The sequence below is a fragment of the Poromitra crassiceps genome (genome assembly GCF_964638095.1).
Source record: "Poromitra crassiceps genome assembly, chromosome: 5".
NCBI classification, from domain to species: domain Eukaryota; kingdom Metazoa; phylum Chordata; class Actinopteri; order Beryciformes; family Melamphaidae; genus Poromitra; species Poromitra crassiceps.
Genome location: NC_139642.1, coordinates 20,845,193 through 20,859,066, shown reverse-complemented (window position 1 = coordinate 20,859,066; position 13,874 = coordinate 20,845,193). Strand labels below are relative to the sequence as shown.

General features: G+C 42.8%; 1 protein-coding gene across 1 annotated transcript in view; it reads left to right on the top strand.

Annotated features, from left to right (window-relative positions):
- The window catches only part of LOC310777349 (uncharacterized protein), a gene marked incomplete at its 3' end in the record, with an annotated part of 32,009 nt that extends 25,258 nt beyond the window's left edge, over nt 1–6,751 (top strand). The window contains exons 9-11 of the mRNA XM_083637684.1: nt 446–570; nt 1,651–1,822; nt 6,573–6,751. Of these exons, the coding sequence (XP_083493810.1) occupies nt 446–570; nt 1,651–1,822; nt 6,573–6,751 (476 nt within the window). The remainder of the gene's footprint in view (nt 1–445; nt 571–1,650; nt 1,823–6,572) is intronic.
- Between the last annotated feature and the right edge of the window lie 7,123 nt (nt 6,752–13,874).

Here is a 13,874-nt window from a genome sequence, read left to right as displayed (position 1 = left end):
ACTTGAGCCGGTGACCTTTTAATTTGCTGGCCCACGGCAACAAATACCGGCTAAAAGCCGGCTATTACCGGCTAACGGAATCCCTGGTGTGCGCGCGTGCGTGCGCGCGTGCGTGCGTGTGTGTGATCCGATTAAATCTTATGACGTGATAAGATCATGCATTTTAGCACCGCGCGCACCGCTCTCTTCAATGAAGAAATGGAAATCCAGACCTTGTAGAAAAGTGTAGATTTTTGGGGTTAGGGTTGAAAGTAATGTCAATTAATTTCTGAGGCACACAATTGCTCACATAAGACCCTCAATTTAATAGTTAGAAGGTTTTTGTGTTTTTTGGTTTCCAGGGACTTTAAAGAGTGATAAGAGCTCACACTGTTTTTTCTGACGACAGCATTTGATTTGGTTGGGCAGCACAGTTTAGTGATTGACTCTTGCATCCTTCCTGAAGGTGTGGCGAAGCACGTGGGCGACGCTCTGAAAGAGCACTGCTCCAGATCATCCAAGAAGATCTGCACGATTGGGATCGCTCCCTGGGGAGTGATTGAGAACAGGAACGATCTCATCGGGAGAGACGTAAGACAACTCCAGTCCACCCATCTCACACCACGCCTCTCTGTATTACATCTCACACCACGCCTCTCTGTATTACATCTCACACCACGCCTCTCTGTATTACATCTCACACCACGCCTCTCTGTATTACATCTCACACCACGCCTCTCTGTATTACATCTCACACCACGCCTCTCTGTATTACATCTCACACCACGCCTCTCTGTATTACATCTCACACCACGCCTCTCTGTATTACATCTCACACCACGCCTCTCTGTATTACATCTCACACCACGCCTCTCTGTATTACATCTCACACCACGCCTCTCTGTATTACATCTCACACCACGCCTCTCTGTATTACATCTCACACCACGCCTCTCTGTATTACATCTCACACCACGCCTCTCTGTATTACATCTCACACCACGCCTCTCTGTATTACATCTCACACCACGCCTCTCTGTATTACATCTCACACCACGCCTCTCTGTATCCAGTCCACCCATCTCACACCACGCCTCTCTGTATTACATCTCACACCACGCCTCTCTGTATTACATCTCACACCACGCCTCTCTGTATTACATCTCACACCACGCCTCTCTGTATTACATCTCACACCACGCCTCTCTGTATTACATCTCACACCACGCCTCTCTGTATTACATCTCACACTACGCCTCTCTGTATTACATCTCACACCACGCCTCTCTGTATTACATCTCACACCACGCCTCTCTGTATTACATCTCACACCACGCCTCTCTGTATTACATCTCACACCACGCCTCTCTGTATTACATTTCACACCACGCCTCTCTGTATTACATCTCACACCACGCCTCTCTGTATTACATCTCACACCACGCCTCTCTGTATTACAAAAATATCTCAGTAAATGTTGGTACTTTGAAAGCAAAGGTCTTAAAATAACTGATGGCGCCTTAACTAATATTCAATTATGTTTTTTTTTTGTTTTTTTTTAATTAATTATTTTTATTTTATTTTTTTACATCTAGAAACAAAACTTGTAATTTCTAAGCTCTCCTCCTCTTCTACTGTTGTGCTTTTCTGACCCCTCCTTTCTCATTGCAGGTAATAGCTCCATACCAGACCATACTGAACCCTCTCAGCAAGCTCAATGTTCTCAACAACCTCCATTCGCATTTCCTCCTGGTTGATGATGGGACGGTGGGCAAGTACGGCGCTGAGGTCAAACTGCGGCGGGAGCTGGAGAAGCACATCAACCTCCAGAGAATACATGCACGTAAGACAAATGCTAAAAATGGTAGCTTCTTCTCAGATAGTGTAGTGACATGGTGTGTGTTTTGAGATGGCCGAAAACATACAGTAAAGGCCACTGAAGGCACCTCCACTGGCTGACTGATCGACTAATTACTTTCCCTCCAAAATACCAAGCCTTCCTTCAATTACCAATAACCATAATTGTATAAAGCACCAGGTTCCGACTTACTTCCAGCCAGCTACTCTGATTTGGTTTTTAATGAGATATTTTCCTATCTCCATATTGATGTTGGGAGCCTTGGAGTTGCGCATCAGAAAGATCAAACTCCACACTTACTGTAACGGTTTTAGTGCCACGCCAGTGAATCACATCCACATCAACAGAGCCTCACCACATGAAAAAAGTGAAACCTAAACTATGTTATACTTGTTGCATGTCCTTGTGATGGTATGTGCTAGACCAGTGGTGCCCAATTTGGGGCCCGCGGGCCAAGTGTTTCCCGCGCTCTTTTTTTTTTGGCCCGCCACGGATTTGGGGGTGGGATTTTTTTTTTTTTTTTTGCAGGCCAGGTGACCGGGCAGTTGCCCGACGTGCCCGATTATGCAGTCCGCGCTTGAATGGAGATGTCAGGACTGTTCTATCTACGATTAACGTTAATTTTGTGCAGGTTGTATTTTCTCTCTCCCCGACTGTATCACACGGGTGTGAGGCATTGCTATCTGAGGATTGATTGCTCCTGATTGGTTGGCTGAATCACCTGGTTGGGGGGTGAGCTCTGATATTTGATCCCTCCCCAGTCACTGGCTTTACACCAGCTCAGCAAGATGGACAGATCATCATCACGGCAGTGGCACACTGACAAAAGAAAGTTTAGGACGGAGTGGCAAGACGAGTATTTTTTTACCAAAGTAAATTCAACAGCGGTTTGTCTCATTTGCAGACAGAGAGTGGCTGTTTTGAAAGAGTACAATATACGTTGCCACTACGAAACTGATTTTCAAAGTACCTTGAGGATTTTTCAAGTTGTGAATTAAGTCAAATTTCTCTCTTGATTACAAAGGTGGAAAATACAACTGTTTTTAACTGGGTGTTTACTGATTAAATGTTTAAGTTCCCCACAAATGCAGATGTTTTTTTAAATATATATAACCAATTGCAAATTATTACAATTACCAAACAGATAAAAAGTAGATTATTATATTGAAATGTTATTTTAGATTTAGAATGTTAATTTTCTATAAAACACAATACATTTTAATGTAATTCCACAACGTTTATTTTTGGCCCTCGGCCCTCCACCCAGATTGAGTTTTGGCCCTTCATGGGAAAAAATTTGGGCACCCCTGTGCTAGACAGTCAGTTAGACATATATATTAGGGCTGTCAATCGATTAAAATATTTAATCGCGATTAATCGCTTGATTGTCCAATTAAACCTGGGAACTTTGTGCAAAGATGCACTGTTGTATTAATATGGGTAGTAGCTATTAGCATTAGTATGGGTAAGTGTTTGGCCATTGGTATTGTTATTACCATTTTATTTATATATATATATATATATATATATATATATATATATATATATACTGTATACTGTATACATGTATATATATTAGGGCTGTCAATCGATTAAAATATTTAATCGCGATTAATCGCATGATTGTCCATAGTTTATCGCGATTAATCGCAAATTAATCACAGTGGGACAGAGAAACAGAGTCCCAGCTCCCATTTATAAACTACTGATGATGATGATGATGATAAGATAGATAGATTCCTAGGCTCGGCCGCTGTGCGGGCTCAAGCTCTTATGACATCACTGATGATGTCACAACTTCACATCTTATGACATCACTGATGACATCAGTCTTATGACATCACTAATGACATCATCAGTGATCTTATGACATCACTATGACATCATCACAAAAATTGAAACAGAACAGAGCCCACATGCTCCCTTTTACTAAGGATCTCGTGCGCTATGTGCGCCCAATTCCTAGGCTCGCCCGTCCTGCAGCTCACATTCGCAGCTCGGCTGCTGTGTGGGCAATGAGACCAGCATCACTGATTATGTCACAGTGGGCTTTATGACATCACTGGGATTTATGATATCACTGATGATGTCAGTGGGATTTATGACATCACGGAAATGTCACAGTGGGATTTATGACATCACAGTGGGACAGAGAAACAAACAGACAGACAGAGCCCAAGCTCCCATTTATACAGTATACTGATGATGATGATATAGATAATAGATTATCTGTTTTATTTCAAAGATTGAAAGAACTGGAATGGAATCCACGTACTGTACCAAAAGGTTAACTTGGCCGGACCAAAACTTTCAGTTATGACATTGCTTTAACTCTCCTGCAAACTCATTCAGCAGCAATCATTGACAGTCAGAACTGGGGCACATAATATTGCTGTCATACTGCTTGGGTTTACCACAGGTTAGCGTTAACTGCTTATTCACAGTTTAAAACAAATACCAAAAACTGCAATACAATGCAAATACTACAGTTATTTGGTCCTGGTCTTTTTCTAGTAATGTATTGTGATGAATTTTGGGTTGGGTTGAATTTCATCCAGGAAGACAGACTTGGAATGTGCAGTAAACTCAAAAGAAGTCAAGTCAAGTTTATTTATTTTAGCCCTAATTCACAAGCATGTCTCAGAGGACTTCACAGAGAATATGTCTAGCTAAATATAGCTGACACAACAGTAACAATTACAGTAGTATTAATAATAACAACATGATTGAACAATCATATGATAGAGACACAGAGAAAGGGAGAAAGGGGGAGGGAATGTGGGGGAAGAGAGGACAGTGAAAGGGAGGAGTTGGGGAGGGAACAGGGGAATGTGGGGGAGGGGAGAGCAGGGAAAGGAAGGAGGTGGGGAGGGAGAGCGGGGGGTGTGTGTGGGAGGAGAGAGCACAGAAAGGGAGGAGGTGGGGAGGGGACAGGGAGAGTGAGGGAGGGGACAGCAGGGAAAGGGAGCAGGTGGGGAGGGAACAGGGGAAGGGGGGGAAGAGGAGAGAGAGCAGAACGGGTAGAATATACTGTGGCTGGGCGATATGGTCATGAATAGTCTCAAGGGACAGTGAAAACAAGGGAACAGGGGAATGTGGGGGAGGAAAGAGCAGGGAAAGGGAGGAGGTGGGAAGGGAGAGAGGGGGGATGTGGGGGAGAAGAGAGCAGGGAAAGGGAGGATGTGGGGAGGGAACAGGGAAAGGGAAGAGGTGGGGAGGGAGAGTGGGGGAGAAGAGAGCAGGGAAAGGGAGGAGGGGGGGAGGGAGCAAAAATAATCACATGGGAATTTCTCACTCAAACAACCAACAAATTGAATGATGATTTGACTCGTACAATTTAAAGTGTATTAGAATTCTGTGGCAGCCATCTTGTACTGTACCCCAGTGAATTATCATGGCATTACACAGATGGATTTAAATTTAAAGGTTCAGTCAGTCAGTCAGTGTGTGCAGTCAGTTTATCTTTGTGAGGTCTGACAAAGGCAGATAACGGCTGTCTGGACATTATCATCTGAACCTCCCACAAACTGTCACTAGGGTGGAAGTGGGACTCGGATGAATGGGATTTACCCTTAAAGTCCCTGGAAACCAGAAATATTTTATTATTATTTAGCATTTTGAGTTCATCACATCACAGGAACCTATGTTAATAAGCCAGCAGCCAAATTTGAACGATGATGAACGTCGCGAAGTATATAAATTTAGGTTTGACAGTCATGGCAAAAGTCATGAGAATCAATTACATTTTAGAGTGTTTTTTCTCCCGCCGACTGTGTGGGCGTGTCTGTCTGCAGCAGGTATTTTCCTCTCTCTCTCTCTCTCTCGGAGGAGGAGACCTCTCTCCGTTAACGGAGAGCGAGAGAGAGAGAAGGAGAGAGAGAGAGAAGGAAAGAGAGATGGACTCTGTGTGTGTGTGTGTGTGTTCGCGCGTTGCTCAGTGAACACACTCGCCGCTGCGCTGTGAGTGCACAGCGCTACTGTGTGTGTGTCAGTGTGTGTGTGCGCGCGTGCGTGCATGCGTGTGTGTGATTCGATTAAATCTTATGATGTGATAAGCTCCTGCATTTTAGCACCGCACGCTCCGCTCTCTTCAATGAGGAAATGGAAATCCAGACCTTGTAGAAAAGTGTCGATTTTAAGGCTTTGGGTTGAAAGTAATGTACCGTATCATAATTTCTGAGACACACAATTACTAACATAAGACCCTAAATAACATAGTTAGAACGTTTTTGTGGATTTTGGTTTCCAGGGACTTTAAAGAGCATGGTGCAGGTTAAAAAAAATCTGAATTTACATTTTGGGCTCATGATTACAGTGAAAATACTCCAAAAAGACAAAGATTCCGCCCCACAGGCCCCCAGGGTGGCATTTTATAAATGGGCGTGTGACATAACAACAGGAGTGACATCACAAGAGGAGAATGTTCTGCTGGGGCTGACACTGGGATGCAAAGTCATGGAGAGTGAAAAAAGGTGACAGATACCAGGGCAGACATAATACCACTCAGAAGTCTGCATATTTTGGGCTGAAAAATGTGACTGTCACCTAAAAGTGACTAGTTTGCATCCCTGTGACATCACAAGTGTTAGTTATATGAAATGGATAAGTGTCCCCTGCTGGTCTAAATACCAATTCCACATATTAATGCAATATGGTCTCCAACCGGCACCATGCTCTTTAAAGGAATAATCAAAGCAAATTGTAAGCAGCAGGCTGTGTGTGTCCGTACTTGCAGGTATTGGTCAGGGTGTTCCTGTGGTGGCCCTGATCTTTGAGGGGGGTCCCAATGTGATCCTGACTGTGCTGGAGTACCTTCAGGAGAGCCCTCCCGTCCCAGTGGTGGTGTGTGAGGGGACCGGCCGCGCTGCTGACATACTGGCCTACATCCACAAGCAGACCGAGGAGGGAGGGTAGGACACACATACCACACACACACACACACACACACACACACACACACACACACACACACACTTGACTGAAGTGGTGGGTGTGCGGAGGCTAAAACTGTCAAAACAATCTGTCAAACAAGCTTGAAATCACTCGTGAAAAAATAGAAATGAATCAAGCATGTACTGCAGGGTTCTAGATAGTGGTGTTCGGGTAGTCCATCTTGCCCCTCCCAGTATTGCTGTGATGGGTGAGTCGCTGGTGGTTCTGTTGATCTATTTATGTCCCGGCATGATTTTTCTTTGAACAACCCAACCGCAACCCAGTCTGTCAAAAGCTTTGAAACAAGTCTCTCTTCTGACCGAGTGCAGATCAAAATCATCTGCTCACAGACTTCATCAGATTATGACATTTGTGCTACTTCAGAATATTTCAAGACCCGCCCACAACAACCCAGCCTAGGTGGTTTCAGCACATACTTCTGTAGTAGTAGTAGTAGAGCCCGACCGATACTGGATTTTTGAGGCCGAGGCCGATACCGATATTAGGGAGTAAAAAAATTCCGATACCGATAATATCGGCCTATTATTATTATTTTTTTTAATCAAATGTTTATCCCCCATTAGTGCTAATCCCCCATTAGTGCTACTTTTTTATTTATTTATCCTGGTTGCTGCTCCACCCTCTGCCGATCTGGGGAGAGCCGAAAACTGGCTCCATGCTTCCACATGGGCAGTTAGCCAGCCGCTTCTTTTCACCTGACAGGGGAAGCTTCACCGGTAGGACATAGCACGTGGGAGGATCACGCTATTCCAACGAGTTCCCCTCCCTCCGAACAGGCGCCCTTAACGACCAGAGGAGGCACCACATCACAACCCTCAAATATCAAACACTTGACAAAGATATGATTGAGTTGACATGAATTGAAATATGTGATGTAGGCAGGATATTTTACAGCTTATTAATAAACTCAATGCAATGAAACAGTAAACTTAACTGGGAATTTAATAATTATAAATAACTAGAAATACAAAAACACAATAGAACAAATAGTTAAGAAAAAATATCAAATATACACAACATGCTGTCCATGCTGTCTATAACTTATATATATATATATATATATATATATATATATATATATATATATATATATATATATATATATATATATATATATATATATTTATATATATATATATATATATATATATATATATATATATATATATATATATATATATATATATTTAAAAAAAATCGGCGCCAAATATTACCGATAACGATATATCGGTAATCGCCAATATCGGCCGATAATATCGGTCAGGCTCTAAGTAGTAGTAGTAGTCTTATTGCTTTATTCTGTATGATTTGTAGTTTGTTTATTTGTTGGGCTAACCCTAACCTAACCCTGAGAGTCTGAGACAGGCCAGTGATGAATATTCAAATGATTGAATGTAGCTGGTGCGTTTATCCTTCCACTCAGAGCTTTGGGGGCCTGTTTGACAAAGCAAGTTCAATATAGTCAGGGTATCTTTGCAATAGCTGGCTATGCTGGCTAACTGCTCTCATGGTTATCAACTCACTCTGTTAACCCAGGGTTTTCCAAACCAGCGATGAGTGCCTTCACATAAAAGGGTTGTGTTTGTAAAAGAAAAATAACACTTCCAACATGTATAAGTAGATTGTAGAAGTGGGAAGTATCCAACAAATTGATAACTAACATAGCCAGGCCGGAGGCATTATGGTTTCGGTTTTGTCTGTCCGTCCGCACATACGTCCGTCCGTCGTTCGTTAACGCGATATCTCAGGAAATGCCTTGATGGAATCTTTTCCAATTTGTCTCAAACGTCCACTTGGACTCAAGGATGAAGTGATTATATTTTGGTGGTCAAAGGTCAAGTTCACTGTGACCTCACAAATGCCATTTTCAAGCTCGGTAATAGCATATCTCAGTAACGCCTTGACGGAAATTCTTCACATTTGGCTCAAACGTCAAAGTCTGGACTGACATGGATGTCGACTGCTCACTTGTTGGTGGAGGCATATATCCGCGGTGCGGTCCTAATTATTTGTTTGTTCCTGATAGCCTGAACATAACCTGCAACAAGCATGTTAGGTGTATAACCAACCTAGAAGTGAGTCACTGTCATAAGACCAACAAGCCAGAGTTAAGCCAAAGTAAAGTAAGCCAGTAATCTCGATAATTTGTGCAGGTATGTGACATCTTACAGCACCTTACATACAGTGCACAGCAGGGTAGTAGGGTACCACAGTAGGGTAGGTAGCCTGGTGCACACACAGGGACACTGCAAGACATACTGTTCTGTGGACATCTTCCAGTTACACAATCATCTCTTAACACCTACAGTCGGTCGGCCTTGAGTAGACTATACAAATCACCCTACACCACTCCATAGCTCTGTGTGTGCTTCACCAGTGTGACAAATCACCCTACACCACTCTATAGCTCTGTGTGTGCTTCACCAGTGATCACCCTACACCACTCTATAGCTCTGTGTGTGCTTCACCAGTGATCACCCTACACCACTCTATAGCTCTGTGTGTGCTTCAACAGTGATCACCCTACACCACTCTATAGCTCTGTGTGTGCTTCAACAGTGATCACCCTACACCACTCTATAGCTCTGTGTGTGCTTCAACAGTGATCACCCTACACCACTCTATAGCTCTGTGTGCTTCAACAGTGATCACCCTACACCACTCTATAGCTCTGTGTGTGCTTCAACAGTGATCACCCTACACCACTCTATAGCTCTGTGTGTGCTTCAACAGTGATCACCCTACACCACTCTATAGCTCTGTGTGTGCTTCAACAGTGATCACCCTACACCACTCTATAGTACGGCAACCATTTTAGGGCATCCTCGTCAGTCAGAGTATAGGCTATCGTTCCTCAGTCTAAAGTGTTGTCAGTTGTCATGTCTCCTATAGTAAACCGTCGAGTGTGCTCTGAAACACCTTCAGTCCTCACACGAAAACGCTGTCATTCCTCCTGCCTCACTAAAAACGTTGTCGATCGTCCTGCAGACTAGCTGTCAAGCATCACTCAAACTAGGTGTCACACAAAAACGTTGTCGATCGTCCTGCAGACTAGTTGTCAAGCATCACTCAAACTAGGTGTCACACAAAAACGTTGTCGATCGTCCTGCAGACTAGTTGTCAAGCATCACTCAAACTAGGTGTCACACAAAAACGTTGTCGATCGTCCTGCAGACTAGTTGTCAAGCATCACTCAAACTAGGTGTCACACAAAAACGTTGTCGATCGTCCTGCAGACTAGTTGTCAGACATCACTCAAACTAGCTGTCAGGCATCACTCCTCATGTCTCACACAAAAACGTTGTCGATCGTCCTGCAGACTAGTTGTCAGACATCACTCAAACTAGCTGTCAGGCATCACGCCTCACGTCTCACACAAAAACGTTGTCGATCCTCCTGCAGACTAGTTGTCAAGCATCACTCAAACTAGCTGTCAGTCATCACATGAAACCGCTGTCATTCGTTGTTTTTGGTTGTTCTTCCGTGTGTAATGGGGAAAGAATGCCTGTGAAGTTAGCAACAATTTTTTACAACTTCATTTCCGGTTGAATGCTTTTGCCATTCAAAATAAAAGCATGCGTTTTTTTATATTTACAATAGATTAAAGTAGTAATATATGAGACCCAATAGAATTAACATAGTAACACTAAGAGGAACATCTAGTTTAATTGACAATAGACTATATATATATTTATATTTCTTGAAATTCTTTCAACACAAAGACCGGAAGGCTAAATTTGAACACATGTAAATGAAACATAAAAAGTTAAATGGCTTTAAGGTAGATTCATAGGATACTTCTTCATTGAATGGGAAAGCTTATTTAATTATTTAATGGTAAACTGTTGTTCCATCAGGCATAAGATATCCAAACAATGTAGGGTGTGTGCTGAAAACATTTGACTTCTACAATAGCCTTGGTTATGGCCTCTTGGTAGACATCCAAAGAATAGCAAGTAGAGGTGATGCACATTAAGCAAAATGGAAGGTTTTGGTCTTGTGAAAAGCTATTAGCAAAATTTAGATACACAAGTGTCTTGTTGATGACCACCAAACATAACCAGCAGCCTAAGGACATGTTGAGGAGCTGGGCCAGGGGTGGCAAAACTTTTTTGGTTGAGCCACAAACAGAAAATATAAGCAGTCATGGGCTAAACAATATAAAGCGTGAGTTTTCAACCAGGTACACTAAGCAAACATCCAATTTGTAAACCAGAAAACCCCTGGGCCATCAAACATTCATTTTCCATCCAAATAAGTGAACAGTTTTGACATAGCAGTGAGTGCTCACCTATTTCAATGGTTAGCTCTTACTGTATCATTTCAATGATTGTTTCTGTCAGAGGTTAAGACCGATAATTCACCAAAATAACTGATGATTACACTGACAAAAGCAATGAACTGTGTATTGGCAAGCAACAAACATTTGTAGGAAATGCATGACATCATGGGAATACTATGGCTAGGCTAGAGTTCAAGGCCCACGTGTCCACCCAAAGATTCCAGGATCATTGTAATAGACTGAGTAATCATAATGCCAAAGAGGAATTTGACTTTGTGCAAGTATGCATATCACATCAATTACAGAAGATTGAGCAAACAGAAATCAATCTCAAATTATAGTGTCTAGAGAGGGAAAACACATGAAACTTGAAATGACAAGCAAACCAGATGAAACCTGTTAACACGTTTTAATGTCATTTGGAAACATTTCACGGAATGGTCAGTCCTCCACTGGAATGCTTTCCCCCCCTTCTTTTCAGTCCATAGCAAACACTGCTACAGGAAGTGAGCTGGGGTTCAATTTACGGTAGAATGTTTTTGTTGTCAATTTAAAACATCTATACGGGAGAGTTTCTACTTTATGGAAATTTAAAAAAATAAAAATGTCAAAATCCCACCACGTGAAGGGTTTTTCCAGACACCACACCTTTACAGAACAAGAGCAACCAAAAAGCTTTAAAAATAGGTGCTAGGCGAACTCACCAATGGCTTTAGGCGGCGTTCACAACCAAGGTGCTTTTTTCATGTAACGTTATGGAAATCATGTTGAGTGCGCTTCCATTGTGCACGGAGAGTTTTTTGTGCGCTTCATTTTGTTTTTACCTGCAGTCGCGTGCAGTACAGTTTAGGACACAACGACCACACGGACGGTAGCCAGCTGGTTTTGTCCGTTTGATGTTGTTGACCGTCAACATGAAAGCCAGATTATTGCCAATTCTGCCAGCAGCGGCGGGTGAAGATCCCTCTGTGAGAAGAGGTTGGATGAGTGAAAAGACGAGCACGTCGCTTTTCCTCCAAACGTTCTACTTTTTTCAGCTTAAAAACACCCAGAGCGCGCTGCCAAAAAAACTAGATAGCAGCGTTTAAACGCCAGGTGTGTTCTTGAATGAGGAGCACGTTTAGTGCGTCCTTACATAGAGAATGAATTGCAGAAAGACGCTGGCAGCTCAATTGAGCGCGTTGTGTGTGAACGCCGCCTTATGCTACAATAAAAGCCTCGAAAAAGCTATAAAAATAGCTAGGCGAACTTTGACCCACGTGTCAACCACATCAAGAGTTGTGAAAGTCTGAAAAAGTCGAGCTGGGCCCGGGAATAAAACAAAAAAGTAACTATCAACGCAACGTTGCAGTTGATATGCATGGTTGTATTTACTGGATATAGGTTCTGAAAAGACTATTGGTATGCCAATGCAACGAACACAAAAACGTCACTGGTGTAAAGAACTTAAAGTCCCTGGAAACCAAAATCCACAAAAACCTTCTAACTCTTAAATTTAGGGTCTTATGTGAGTAATTGTGTGCCTCAGAAAGTAGTTGACAGTTTCAACCCAAACACCCAAAATCGCCACTTTTCTACAAGGTCTGGATTTCCACCTTCTCATTGAAGAGAGCGGTGCGCGCGGTGCTAAAATTAATGATCTTATGACGTCATGAGAATTTTTGTCGTTCTTATAAAACCTTCTTGCGCCCACAGCGCTCGCTCAGTGTCTGTCTCCCTCCCGCTCTGTGTGACACACACACACACACACACACACAATGGCCGAGCAACGAGCGAACATCTCTTTCCCTCCCTCTCTCGGAGACCTGCACACACACGGGACACGCCCACACAGTCAGCGGGAGAAAAGACAGTCTAAAATCGAATTGATTGAAGTTCAAATTTGGCTGGTGGCTTATTAACATAGGTTCCTGTGAGGTTCCGGTGATGTGATGAACTCAAAATGCTAAATAATAAAAAAATATTTCTGGTTTCCAGGGACTTTAAGGCCGTCACAGACAAGGTAGTCCCTTACTTTGGGAATCAGTATGTGATGAACACACTGAACATGCACTAAGCTTTCACACCTGGCATGAAAAATTTAATAAAAAGAGATAATCTTGACACCCCCCCTACCTATACTTTCCTCGTTCTCTTAACAGTATGAGTATAACTGAATGAAGCTGCAAAGATGTACTCATGGGAGAGGCTTGCTTTCACTTCTCTACACTTCAATTCAAAACACTCACTTTAGCAAATTACACCATAGCGGTTCAGAAGATCAGGTCCATCTACTCCTTTTAATGACTTAACAACAGAGGAAGCTGATGGCCTTAATGCTTTGTCATAGCTAAGCATGCGGGCAACAAAAGTGTAAGGGTTAGGCAGGTGCTCCAGACCATGTGGTGGTGTCTGTTTAACCATGAGACCACACAGTTGTTTTTCACTTTTTACACTCCATGGGAATGAAGATGTGAAAAGCTCGACGTATGTGGCCCCGAGGGACCAGATGTCTGAACTATCTTCTGCCTGCTCATATCGAGTGAGACATTCTGGAGCCATGTATAGAAACGTTCCTCCCGTTGGCCCCACCCTTTTTCCAGTCATTCGGCTTCCTCGTCGCACCAGAATGGTGTCTCGGATGTTGGCGAGGCCCCAGTCAGCAAGCATCGCCTTCTTTGAGAATTTATCAATCTGTTGGGAGGGACAACACAATAACGCAATTTTGAGCATTTTACTCAAATGTGCAGTGCTTTAAAAAGGTGTGACAAAAAATGGGCATGAATTACCAAAACATTTGCTGGCTTGAGATCTTGGTGTATT